At 36.5% G+C, this 12,669-nt stretch overlaps 1 protein-coding gene across 4 annotated transcripts in view; it reads left to right on the top strand.

Annotated features, from left to right (window-relative positions):
- Window positions 1–12,669, top strand: part of SLC25A21 (solute carrier family 25 member 21) — a 496,250-nt gene that overhangs the window by 70,728 nt on the left and 412,853 nt on the right. Inside the window, exons 1-2 of one of the 4 annotated variants that reach the window (XM_084874940.1) lie at window positions 9,718–9,889; window positions 12,495–12,615. The exons of 2 other annotated variants lie outside the window; for them this stretch is intronic. In XM_084874940.1, the coding sequence (XP_084731066.1) occupies window positions 9,749–9,889; window positions 12,495–12,615 (262 nt within the window). In that variant the 5' untranslated portion in view covers window positions 9,718–9,748. Of the gene's footprint in view, window positions 1–9,717; window positions 9,890–12,494; window positions 12,616–12,669 lie in introns of those variants that run through there. One more of the 4 variants, XM_084874939.1, reaches the window with a different exon arrangement.

Genomic DNA, 12,669 nt, shown 5'->3' with positions numbered 1-12,669 from the left:
GCCTGGTCACCCTCAATTGTACTCCCTCCACCAGCCTAGTCACCCCCAGCTCCTCCCCCGCCCTCTGCTGGCCTGGTCACCCCCAACTGTACTCCCTCCACCAGCCTAGTCACCCCCAGCTCCTCCCCCGCCCCCTGCTGGTCTGGTCACCCCCAACTGTACTCCCTCCACCAGCCTAGAAACCCCCAGCTCCTCCCCCACCCCCTGCTGGCCTGGTCACCCTCAATTATACTCCCTCCACCAGCCTAGTCACCCCCAGCTCCTCCCCCGCCCCCTGCTGGTCTGGTCACTCCACGCAGGCTGCTGTTCAGTCATTTGGTCATCCCTCACTAACGCCCTGCCCTGCTGGCCTGGTTGCCCCACGCAGCCTGCTGTTTGGTCATCTATCTGGTTGTTTCAGTCATGACGGCCCCTGGCTTTTTATGTATTAGGATTTTTATGCTAATACCATACTGTCATTTTACTATAACTTTGTAAAATATTTTGAAGTTAGGTGATGTGATGCCTCCAGCTTTGACCTTCTTGCTCAAGATTGCTTTGGTTACTGTGGTTTTGTTATGGCCCCATGTGAATGTTAGCATTTATTTTTCTACTCCTGTAAAAAGATCATTGGAATTTTGATAGGAATTGCATTGAATCTGTAAATCATTTTGGGTAGGATGAGCATTTAACACATAATTCTAGATTGAAGTCTGTTATGGAAAGAAATCTTTAATATTTAATTCTACACTTGACCACTTTGCTATGATATAGGAGTGTTATCTAGAACATAAAAACATTTTAGTAGGAAGCTCATGCAATAGTCTTACCTAATAATAGACAAACATATAAATTGACCATACCTCCGCTATGCCACCAGCCAATCAGGAGTGATATGCAAATCAACCCAACAAAGATGGTGGTTAATTTGCATACACAGGCGCTGAGTGATGGGGCCAGGACACAGGCATTCTGCCTCACTTCCGGTCTCTCAGGGCCTCTGGGAAGTGTGGGAAGGTGGGGCCAAAGAGGAAAGAGGTGGCTCTGGGGCCTGAGCGAAATGGGCTGGGCCAGAGTAGAAAGGAGGTGCTAGCAGCCAGGGAAAGGAAAGCCCATTCTAGCACGAATCTTCGTGCATCAGAATTCTAATATAATTAAAATAAATAATTGAAAAATGTACATTTAGACACAAGTCTTATGCTATTTACTGTGTGATATGAAGAAGGTGTTAAGTATCCACTCAATAATTTCTGAAACATATAAAAAGCTAAAGAGAAAAAATTTGTTTCTGGCAGATGACTTTAGAATTATTAAAACTGGTTAGCTAGATGGCCTGGTCTCTCTTTAAGGTTATTACTGAGGTTTATTTGGTGGTGGTGGTGGTGGGTGGTGGGTGGTCGGGTGGGGGGTGGTTAGGTGGAATTCCTCCACCTTGGGAGGAAAAAAATCCGATTAAATGGTTTGTTTGTTGAAGAAACCATTCATTTTTGCATTTACCCCTTATGCCTTCATCTCTCCCCGCCCCCATTTTTCCTGTAAGTCCTCTTCCCTGCATTCATTCTCCGAAAAGAAGGTGTGAATATTTTGAAAAGGAAGCCTCTTTCTTATATACTGTGAATTTTGCCTACAATGGGCTAATTGCCAAAGCAGTTGGCCACCTGTGGGAGTAATTAGTCACTTGTCAGACCTTCTGAGGTTGGTCAATTGCAGTTGCAGTTTATTATAGACACAGTTTTGCATCCACAAAAAACTATGGCTGTTAAAACCACCCATAGAGAAAGAGACTAGGCAGAAGTTTTATAAAGTTGGGATATTGCTTTACATTTATAAATGAAGCTTGGGTAACATTCAGCTCTATTCTTTTTATCCCAACCCAGAGAAACTGGAGTCTGGGGTGCTGAAGTAAAAGTATTTTAAAGTTATCTTACTTTAAGGGGTGAGCAGGAGACAAGTCATTGTTACCTTTGTAATTTTACTTGATAAACTAAAAATGACTATTGAATATTTTAGTTTTCTGTAGTGCAAATGTGTATAATATAATAGAAAATGAACCACTTTATATTTAAGGTAATTATATCAAGAACTTTGTTCTCATGGGTGAGCAGCAGTGTGGATAGCAGCCACCTTGATTAGTCATCCTATGTTTAATCTGGTATACGGTTTATGATTCCATCCATGGAAGGTATTCTCCATTCTACTAATTAAATTAAATGTATTTATCAATGGCTTCTATTATCAGTCATGCTTCTAGGAAGGAAAGAGTCTATAAAAAGATGAGCAAAGATAATTCAGGTAATTAATGTTTCCGTGTGTGTGTGTGTGTGTGTGTATGTGTAACAGACAGGTAAAAACTAGCATGTAACTATATCAGAATTCTCTTTAGTATAAGAAAAATAGAATCTCACTCAAGTTACCTTAAGCAATAAAGGGTGTTTCTTTATTAGTTATTGAATAATTTTAAAATATGGTACAATAAATGTAAGCCTTTGGCTAGTAGCTTAACACTATCACCGAGGACTCAGTTTATTTACATGTCTCTGCTCTGCTTCGTGTAATGCCTGCTTCCTCCTGAGGCTGGTTCCTGTTATGACTCTCAGAGAGAAACAATTTTTCCAAGAAGTGCTCAGAAAATACCTCCTGGAGTGTCTTTAGCCCAGACTGAGTTGTGTGCCCATCCTAAAGGAATTATTGTAGCTAAAGTGATGGCATGCACTAATTGGCTTAAAGCCAAATAGCCCACTTCTGGAGACAACCCTGCCTAAACAGTGTGGATGGGAAATCTGAGACCTAGGTTGGTAGGGGTGGGGGAATATGGATGCTAGCAACAATTACCCACAACAAATCGTAATCCAAATACTGCAGCAAAGTAGAAACAGTATTATATGGTGGGTTGGGTATGGATGGACACTATTATTGCAGTATTTATAGTGCCATCAGTGTTCACATTTCTAATAAACTAAAGAATCTATCTATATAAAATCCTAATATGCAAATTGACTGAATGGCAGAACGACTGGTCCCTATGATGTGCACTGACCACCAGGGGGCAGATGTTCAATGCAGGAGCTGCCTCCGCCAGCAGGCCCCAACCAGCAGTGGTGGTGGGGTGGGGGGGCAGGGCCAGTGAGCAGGCACTGCCAGGCCAGCCAAGGAGTATGCAAGCATGGGGCCCTGATCATCCTGCTTGTCTCCCCACAGATAGGCCCTGATAGCCGGCCAGGCCTAAGGACCCTACCTCTGCACAAATTTTGTTCACTGGGCCTCTAGTAGGAATATATTGTAAGTGTTTTATGACTTACCATGGTACTAGAAAGTGTGGCCATCATAATTTATCAGTTAGCTTATGAAGGCTTTGCTTGATTTTCAGACTATGACACTATCATACTGAGAGAAACAACTCAGAGGGAAATCTGAGGGGAGTATTTATGTATGAATGTATATACAGTCCATGCTCACTTGCAGATTTAGTACTTGTGAACTTGCTTACTTGCCAACATTTATTTGTAACCTCAAAATCAATACTTGTGGTGCTGTCACGGTCAGTGAAACATGTGGGGAAGACATGTGCAGAGCGGTGAAAACTCAGTCATCTGAAGTGCATGCTTCCAGCTGATATTGAGCAAGATGACCTTCTGCCTTCCTATTCAGATCTCATACTGTAAACAAGTGTCCCTTTCCTGGTCTACTTAGTCCCATGTTTTTCACATTTTTTGTGCTTTTTTTTTGGTTGGCTATTTCACTGTTTAACATGGTCCCCAAACATAGTGTTGCTAAACACAAGAAGTCTGTGACCTGCCATGTGTTTGATAAGCTTTATTCAGGCATCAGTTATAGTGCTGTTGGTTGTGAGATCAATGCTAATAAGCCAACAATATGTATCAAATAAGGTGTCTTTCAACAGAAACCCATGTGAAATAAGGTTGCATTCTGATCAGCTGATGAAAAGGTTGTGGCCAGAGGCTTGCAGGAACTTAACCTTGCATTTCCCCTAGGAGCAATGGGTTCAGAATTCGCTAATTCAGTGTTAACGGTGACTTTATAGAGCATAACTCAGGCAAATAATGAGAATTGATGGTGCATAGGTGGCTGCACTTAAACAAATGAAGAAAATAGTATCTGGGTCCAATATTCAGGAAAGGATTTAATTACAAAGTTCTGGTATGTAAAAGTGCAAATTACTCGTTTTTATTCCTGTTAGTTGAAAGGAAGGAGTTCAGTTTCTAAGTTGTCCTTCTGAGGGCCATCCCAAATTTATCTGCAAGCTACCTTTATCTCCATCTGGACCCTTCCAACCATACCCTCTCCAGCTTCTCTGAGATTATAGGCCAGCACTGAAAGGCTTCAACTGAATATTGAAAGTTGAGTAGCATCAGCCTCAGAGGATGTAATTGAAAATAACACAGGATGAAATTCTCACAGTCTTGTCACAGACCCCATTTGTTATCTTCCTCAATCTCATTCCCTAAATGAAATGCAGTCAAACTTTGAGCTGCAATAGAAGATCATGAGTGAGCCCCACTAACTAAACCGTAGTAGGTAGTGCGAGAAGATGATAGTGCGAGAAGATGTCTTCTGAATCTGGAGCTCTGCTTGCATCATTCCATTTGACTTGTGTTTCACGCAGGCTTGGGGCTGTGTTGCCAGCAGCAAGTATGCTGACTGAAAACTGTCACAACAGCGATCATTACAATCCAGGAGTTGAGTTTGACTGGAACATATGTCTTCAATTTTAATAGCTCAGCTTCCCAGATGCCCTAAAGGAGAATATTGCCTGAGAAGGAGCTTTTCATGTAAGAATAATTTGTGTTAAGTAGCTCAGTGATCTGTTTGTTAGGTTAAAGCTGACAGTTTGTTTATATTTCTAAAGGGGTATGATGAATGGGGGAGAAGTTGATGCTAATTAGCCTAAATTGTTCCTAAGAATGTAGAGGGCTTTGCCAGTCTCATTGTTTCTGTTTCTTTGCACATTTTAAATAATTGAATGGAGCTCAGACCATTCATCATATCAGGCAAGATGGAAATAAATGAATTTAGCACGGGTCCACATGTGTGATGGAAGATGTCACTTTATAGGGCAATTAGATAAGACATCAACTTGGGACCGAAGCAGACTATTCTAATTCATTTGCATAAAAATATCAAACATGAATGTTTTCATTTACCCTATTAATTATCTCTGTCATCATAGAAGAATATAGCCCTTCTTTCTGAAAACCCACCTATCCGCATTAAAGAAGTAATGCTGTGGTATAAAATGTGGCCAATATCTGTGGCCATATTTTCTAAGAAAGTTCCCTCCCCTCCCCCTGATGTCATCATACACCACTAGGAAACGTGTTTGAGGATGGGCTCAGCACCTGGCTGGGTAGATAATAAAAAGGTAGCAGAGGAACATTTTTGAAAGTTGAGTATGAGTTCTTATTGAATTCCACAATAAGAGCAGTGGTACCAGTAGGGCATATTTTAGTTATTTCTCCAGAGTTGTCATGTGTTTATTTGTCATAAATGCAGGGTTACATGGTGATATGATAAGAAGCCTATGAGGTAACTTCCTGTCTGAGTTGAGCCAGCATTTCCTTTAGATAATAAGGTTAACATGAATGGACTGTTTTATAAGAATGTAGGAAAAAAATATATATGTCTGCTGTGAACACACATTTTGAGAATTAAAATAAGAAAAAATGAAACTAAATTTAGAAAGTCTGATATTTTTCAACCTTTTAATCCTCATTGGAGGCCATTCTTTTTTAATTTATGCACATAAAATGCCACAGGAAGAGATGGTATAAATTTGTGGACTGTGGAGAATGAGTGAACATTTTTGAATCAGGATCTTTAAAAGGGGTGAAATTTGAGTATGATTAAGTTAGGGAAAAGCCTCGCTCACGGCGGAAGTCAGAGACTCTGTATACATTACGGGCATGTCACGGCTTTTAAAAAGTTACGTTAGACTTCTATACAAATTGTGAAGGAATTTGTATAACCCCAAACAAAATTCTGTGTGGTTCTGAACTTTTCAAAGTTGAAAAAACGAGGGAGAGCGATAATACTAGTTAGTATTCTGATCAGAAGCAAGCCTCCCTGTCGGGTGGGCTGGTCCCTGGCACTGCCTGGGTGTTTTTCTGGTCACTAGTTTTCTCAGAAGAAAATGATCCCATGGCTTACGCTAGCCACGTTTGTGCATATATGCCCTATAATTGGCATTTATTAAGGAGACCTTCAGTTTGATGGATGACTGTCAGAGCTGAGCTGCTGGCTTTGAAGAGAGTTGACTTTTCTTGAGTTCTGTTATATTAACTCATTAGAACTCTGCACTACCTCAACCCGCTCTTTGTTTACTTTCTTATAATTAAGATTTTTGAACAAGCGATTTTCAGAGACTTGGCAGGGGCCTATTCTCAACTCAGAGACTTTGACAGAAAGGTATGCGACTGAATGTATATTCACAACAAGAACTGATTATTAAAAGTAAGGGTTTTTTTTCGTACTCTCTTTAGTTAGCTGCCCACTTTCAACTGGTTTTAAACATAAAATTATTTATTAATTATCTAAATTTTATATTGTTAGCTTCATTATTCCTCAACTTTTAACAAGAAGGGAATTCTACAAAAGCAACAGCTGCAGAACTAGAGTATTTAAATTAGAACTTTCAAGTTAGAGTATTTAAATTAGAACTTGTAAGCCTTATGATATTTTAACAATTTAAGCAAATAATTAGGAAATAATTAGGCCATGAAAGGCCATCTGAAACTAAAGATAATTTTCAAAAGAAGAAATGCTTATATACAACATTCAATTGTGAATTATCAGTAACTCCCAATTTTATTTCTAATTTTATAAAATGAAAATCCCCAAAGCTGTGGTGACATATTTAATATTAAAACTGATATTTAGCTTTCTCTTTTGAAACCCTGAATAAAGTGCACCTGAAAATGAGGATCTTTTCCAATATGCATTGGTGAAACAAAGCATATTTCCTGTTAGGCTTGATGTAACTCTCACAACTATCTGGAAAGGCATAAAATAGTGATACTGTGTTTGATGCGTGTTCTAAAAAACTTTTTTTTTTTTTTTTTTTTTTTTGCTGTTATCTACAAAAACTAAGGGCTTGAGGAGAAAGGATGTGCAAAAAGCAAACATGGTTGGAGAGTGTTTGCATTGAGATTCCAGACTCATTCATGGTTCTCATTTCTTACTTGTTATAACTAGTTGATGAGTTGATTATCTGTAAGGCCTATTTAACAAAGATGGTCGCTTGATGAGTAGAGGCATTCATCACATCATCCCAATATCTAGATGAGGGAAAAAGGAAAATAAAGCATGAACGAGGAAGGAAAAATAAGTAGCCTCTATTTGTGAAAATGAATACTGTGCTGGGTCATAATTGATAGACAGCCTTCTAAGTAATGAATTCTTAAAGTAATTGTATGGGACGTGCGTCTGTACAATGGTACCAAGTCACTTGACTAGCCTTTATAGTGGGAAGGAGAAAATGAAACTCAGTTGTTTTCAGGTCACAGATAATTCAACTTTCCTTACTTTCTAAAAGGAACTTGAATTAGCTGAACAATGTTTAGACTTCTTTGCCAATGAAGACAACCTTTTAAGTTTAGTGATGAAGTTGATTCATTTTTATTTCATTCAGATGATGGAAAACATAACTAATTGGCTCCTGATTTGGTCCACGATGTTCAGTTAATGTATTCAAAGCTATTACTAGATTTAAAAAAAATGAATTCACAGGTCAAAACTTCTTTTATTGTGGAGGAAACTGGCAGTCATCAAAAGGGCCATTAAAAAACAGTTTAATGAAGAAATATGTGACTGTTTAAGAAACGCGTCTAGTCTAAACTTAGCAGGAGGGCCATGGATCCTTTTTTCTACTAGGCTGAAACAGGGTAAGAAAATAATCTTGCATCTTTTAGGCTTCTGTATAAATTTTCACTTCAGAAAGTCATTACTTTAGCTGCACAAATAAAATGTAATTACACATGGAAGGCTTGAAGCTAAAATCAAGTCCTCCCACTAATTTTTTATTAAAATGTGTGAAATTGTATCTTTTTATTTTTAATTGATGTATTAGTGGTAACTAAGACTTTAATTTTACATGTATTTTTCCTTTCAGCCTGAAAACAAAGACTACCACTTATTGATAGTGCCCTATGTAATAAGCATTGTTTTATGTATTCCACATGAATTAATTTATTTAATCATCACAGTCTCTTGAGGTGAGTACTATTATTATTTTTACCTTAAAGGTTATAAAACTGAGGTATAACAAGGATAGGTTAGTTGGACAACATGATACAATTAGTAAATGGTAGATTGGAGATTGATCATAGGCATTCCAACTTCACATCTTACACTTTGTGTAATGCAGCCTTTAGATTGGTTAAGTAGCTGAGAATCTACACACAATCATCTAAATCCACCAAATTTATTATTAAAAAAGACATTTTGGAACAATGTTTTAAAAATAGGAGAAATATTCCTTTTCTAGAAGGAATATTATGTTAACACAACTATACACATGGTAATATCCTTTTTTCTTAATTGTCATGTCCCAGCTCATGACTAACTAAAAAGTTATGGGCTAGCAATGTGATCAAGTTTGTACTATGTGTGGTTGTCCCATTTGGGGAAGGACAGGATTTGACCTATGGCCTACCCAAACAGTTGTAATATTGAACCATATTATAACAGAGTTCTGCTTTGTTTTAAAAATACAACTATTATTTTGAAAAGGAGATAAAGCAACAATAATAAAGAGAAAATCTAGATTCCAAGAAGTAGTTTCTATAAAAATTTGTCAAGTTTTCAAAAGTAAGTGTTTTGAAGTCTGCTTTAACAAAGTCCAGAAATATTTAGGTTCAATAAAGGAGGCTGGTTTTTATCACTAGCTTGGAGTAATGAATTCTGGGATAATCTAAGCTGATTAACCTTAAAAATTATTTTATTTTTTTAACGTTAAGAAAGAGATTTTGCAGAGTTGAGTGGATTAAGGCTCCTAAACCTCATTGAAGATAATGAATGCAAAAAATATATAATTTTTTTTAAAATTTCAAATTCTTAAACAAAGGGGTTTTGATTGTCCAGATATTTTTGAAGAATCTAGTAGAATATGATGTCCACACACCCTTGATGAGAAGGATGAGAATCAATGTTTTCATCTCAATGTATAACAGAAATTGTGCACAAAGACAAAACTTTTTTTTTATCTTTCTTGTGAAGAAATGTAAGCAGTAGATATAATTTTTAGTGTTTATTTATTCACCCTAAATTGGTTGAATGTGTACTATACATTGAGGCTACTGGAGTGAGCAAAGCAGACAACCCTTTAATGAGCTAACATTCTAGTGAAGGAAACAAAAATAAACAAAGATATATTAGCTAATCATAAAAGTTATGAAGAAAGTTAAGCCGAGTAAAGGGATAGAAAGTGATATCATTTGGGGGCATGGAGTGCTATCTGTTCTAAATAAAGTGGTTAGGAAATGCTTCTCTTGAGATGCTGATATGTGAGCAAAACTAAATAATAATAAAAAGCTGAATAGAATATTTTAGGCATTTCTAGAATATTTATCACCTAGGATGAATGAATACTTTTTTAACATTCTTCTCCCCTTTAGAAAAAATTATTTTTAGTAATAATAATATAGGTCTAACCCTGTGGTGGGCAAACTCATTAGTCAACAGAGCCAAATATCAACGGTACAACGACTGACATTTTTTTTGAGAGCCAAAATTTTTTAAACTTAAACTTCTTCTAATGCCACTTCTTCAAAATAAACTTGCCCAGGTCGTGGTATTTTGTGGAAGAGCCACACTCAAGGGGCCAAAGAGCAGCATGTGGCTTGTGAGTCGCAGTTTGCCAATCACGGGCCTAACCAACGGACACAGACAATGGGGAGTATGTGTGTGTGTGAGGGCATGAGTGGGAATGGGGTGGGAGGGGCAAATGGGAGGATGAGGACACGTATGTAATAACTTAATCAATAAAAAAATTAAAAATAATAATATAATGGCTAGAAAAAAACATAATGAAAAAAAGTTATTGAACTTCATATATTATCATGCCAGTAAATTAATTTAAATAAAATAAACATTACAAAAGAGTAAAGGATTAGTATTTTTAATTACATCATTATATTTTTAAAAAATGATTTGAGAGAAAGGGAAGGGGGGGGGAGAGAGAGAGAGAGAGAGAGTGAGAGAGAGAGAGAGAGAGAGAAACATCTATTGGTTGCCTCCTGTACACACTCAGGGGGTCGTTCCACAACTTAGGTATGTGCCCAGACCAAGAATTGAACCTTCAACCTTTTGGTGTCTGGCAGGATGACACTCCAACCAATTGAGCCACACCAGCCAGGTTGTACATCATTGTATTTTTTATAAAAGAAGAAAAATAACATACCTTACATAGTATGCAGTTTGCACCATGTTTCATCATCTTAAATCTTTTTTGTGAAAACAGCTTTATTGAGATACACATACTATATAATTTACCTATTTAAATTGTATAACGTATTTTTTTAAGTATACACATAGAGCTATGCAATTATTATCACAATTTTAGAATATTTTATAACCCCAGTTGTTTCCCCATACCATCACTTCCCTTCCTCACAGCCCTAGGAAACCACTTTCTGGATCTATAGGTTTACTTATTTTGGATGTTTTAAATAAAAGCAGTCATAAATATGCTCTCAACTGTGACCAGTATCTTTCACTTTGCATCATGTGTGTAATGTTGATCTCTATTGTAGCATGTATCAGTACTTCATTCTTTTTCTTGCTGAATAATATTCCATTGTATGGTTATACCATATTTTATTTATCCACTCATCAGTTGGTGGGCATTTGGGTTGTTTCCAGTTTTGCTATTATGTATACTCAAATCTATTATGAATACGAATGTATACGTTTTTATGTGAACACATGTTTGTATTTGTGGAGGCTGAATACCTAGAGTGGAATTGCCAGGTCATATGGCAACTCTATGTTAAATCTTTTGAGGAACTGACAGATGTTTTCCAAACTGGATGATACACCATTTTACATTCCCACCAGCAATGAATGAGGGTTCTAACTTTTTCACCTCCTGTCCACACCTGTAATTATCTGACATTTTGATTCTATCCATCCTAGTGGGTGTGAAGTGGTAGTTTGTTATGTTTTGATTTGCATTTCCCTGATGGCTAATGATGTTGAGCATCTTTTCATTTTCTTACTGGTCATTTGTATATTTTCTTTGTCTACTTTAATTACATTATTTGTATTTTTATTATTGAGTTGTAAGGAATATGTATATATTTTAGATATAAGTCCCTATTGTATAGAATATAATTTTTTCATTATATAGCAAATATTTTCTCTCATTCTATTGAGAGAAAAAAAGAAGACACTTTTTTTTAAGTGTCCTTTCAAGGCAAAAGTTTTTAATTTTGATGAAGTCCAATTTTTTCCCTTTGTTCTTTGTGCTATTGGTGTCATATCTAAGAAACTATGGCCTAATCCAAAATTATAGATTCACACCTATGTTCTTTTATTATTTACTTATATTTTAATAAATTCTCCATTTTAATTTTTACATATTTTAGCTAAACAGTAATTTGAAAAGATATATGCCACTCTATGTTCTTTAAGGTATTATTTATAATAGCCAAGATATATAAGCAACCAAAATGTACACCTATGTTCTTTTTTAGAAGTTTTATAATTTTAGTTTTTGCATTTTTTGTTTTTGGTCCATTTTGAGTTGATTTGAGGGTCCAACTTTATTCTTTTGAATGTGGATTTCCAGTTGTTTCAGCACCATGAGTTGAAAAGACTTTCCCCCATTGGATTGTTTTGGCACTTTTGTCAAAAATTAATTGAGTGTAAATGTGAGCCTTTATTTCTGGACTCTCAACTCTATTTCAATGACATGTGTGACGGTCCTTATGCCAGTACCACAATTTCTTGATTACTGTAGCTTTGCAGTAATTTTTGAAATTGAGAAGTGTGAATTCTCCAACTTTGTTATTTTTGAAGACTATTTAGGCTATTCTGGCTCCCTTGGAATTCCCTGATTTAAATCTTGAATACAAATAAAAATCCCAACATGTGAAATAACATGACAAAACTGAAGTAACTCAAGTTTTGTTTCCTCATTTTTTCAATCACTGCTCTACCACAATTTATTTTAAATCTATTGTTTAAACTGAAGAATGTGGTAACACAGAGGTTGGAGGCACAAATTACCTAAAATAAATTGTAACTATTCCAAGACCATTTTAGTAATTTACTTTTGGAATAAATGCAATTATTTATGCCAGTGTTTGTCTGCAGGCCACCTATATACCTGGGAGTTCTCAGAATCAACTTCCATGTAGACTACAATGTTTATTAAAGGACAAATAATAATATTTTTTTGGGGGGAGCAATATTTTTTTAATAATGTTTCGAATTGATGATGATTGCGTTTCAGTTAGTTTTATTACTGTTATAAAATTCTCTAAATTACCTATCCATAGGGTGGACTGCTTCTCTCATTCCACCTTTGGAAGGCCACTGAGGGGGAGCAAATTATTCTGAGACCTAGAGGAAGAGCCTCCCAGGAAGAGGGAACAGGAGTGTTAAGCCCTTTCATTACAAGTAAGTTTCAAAATTTAAGGAACTGAAAGAAAACCTTTTTTTGTAGCCAGTACA

The sequence above is a fragment of the Pipistrellus hanaki genome, assembly GCF_964339955.1.
Source record: "Pipistrellus hanaki genome assembly, chromosome: 1".
Classification (NCBI taxonomy): domain Eukaryota; kingdom Metazoa; phylum Chordata; class Mammalia; order Chiroptera; family Vespertilionidae; genus Pipistrellus; species Pipistrellus hanaki.
Note: the sequence above shows the minus strand (reverse complement) of the source record. Positions and strands in the feature narration are given on the sequence as shown.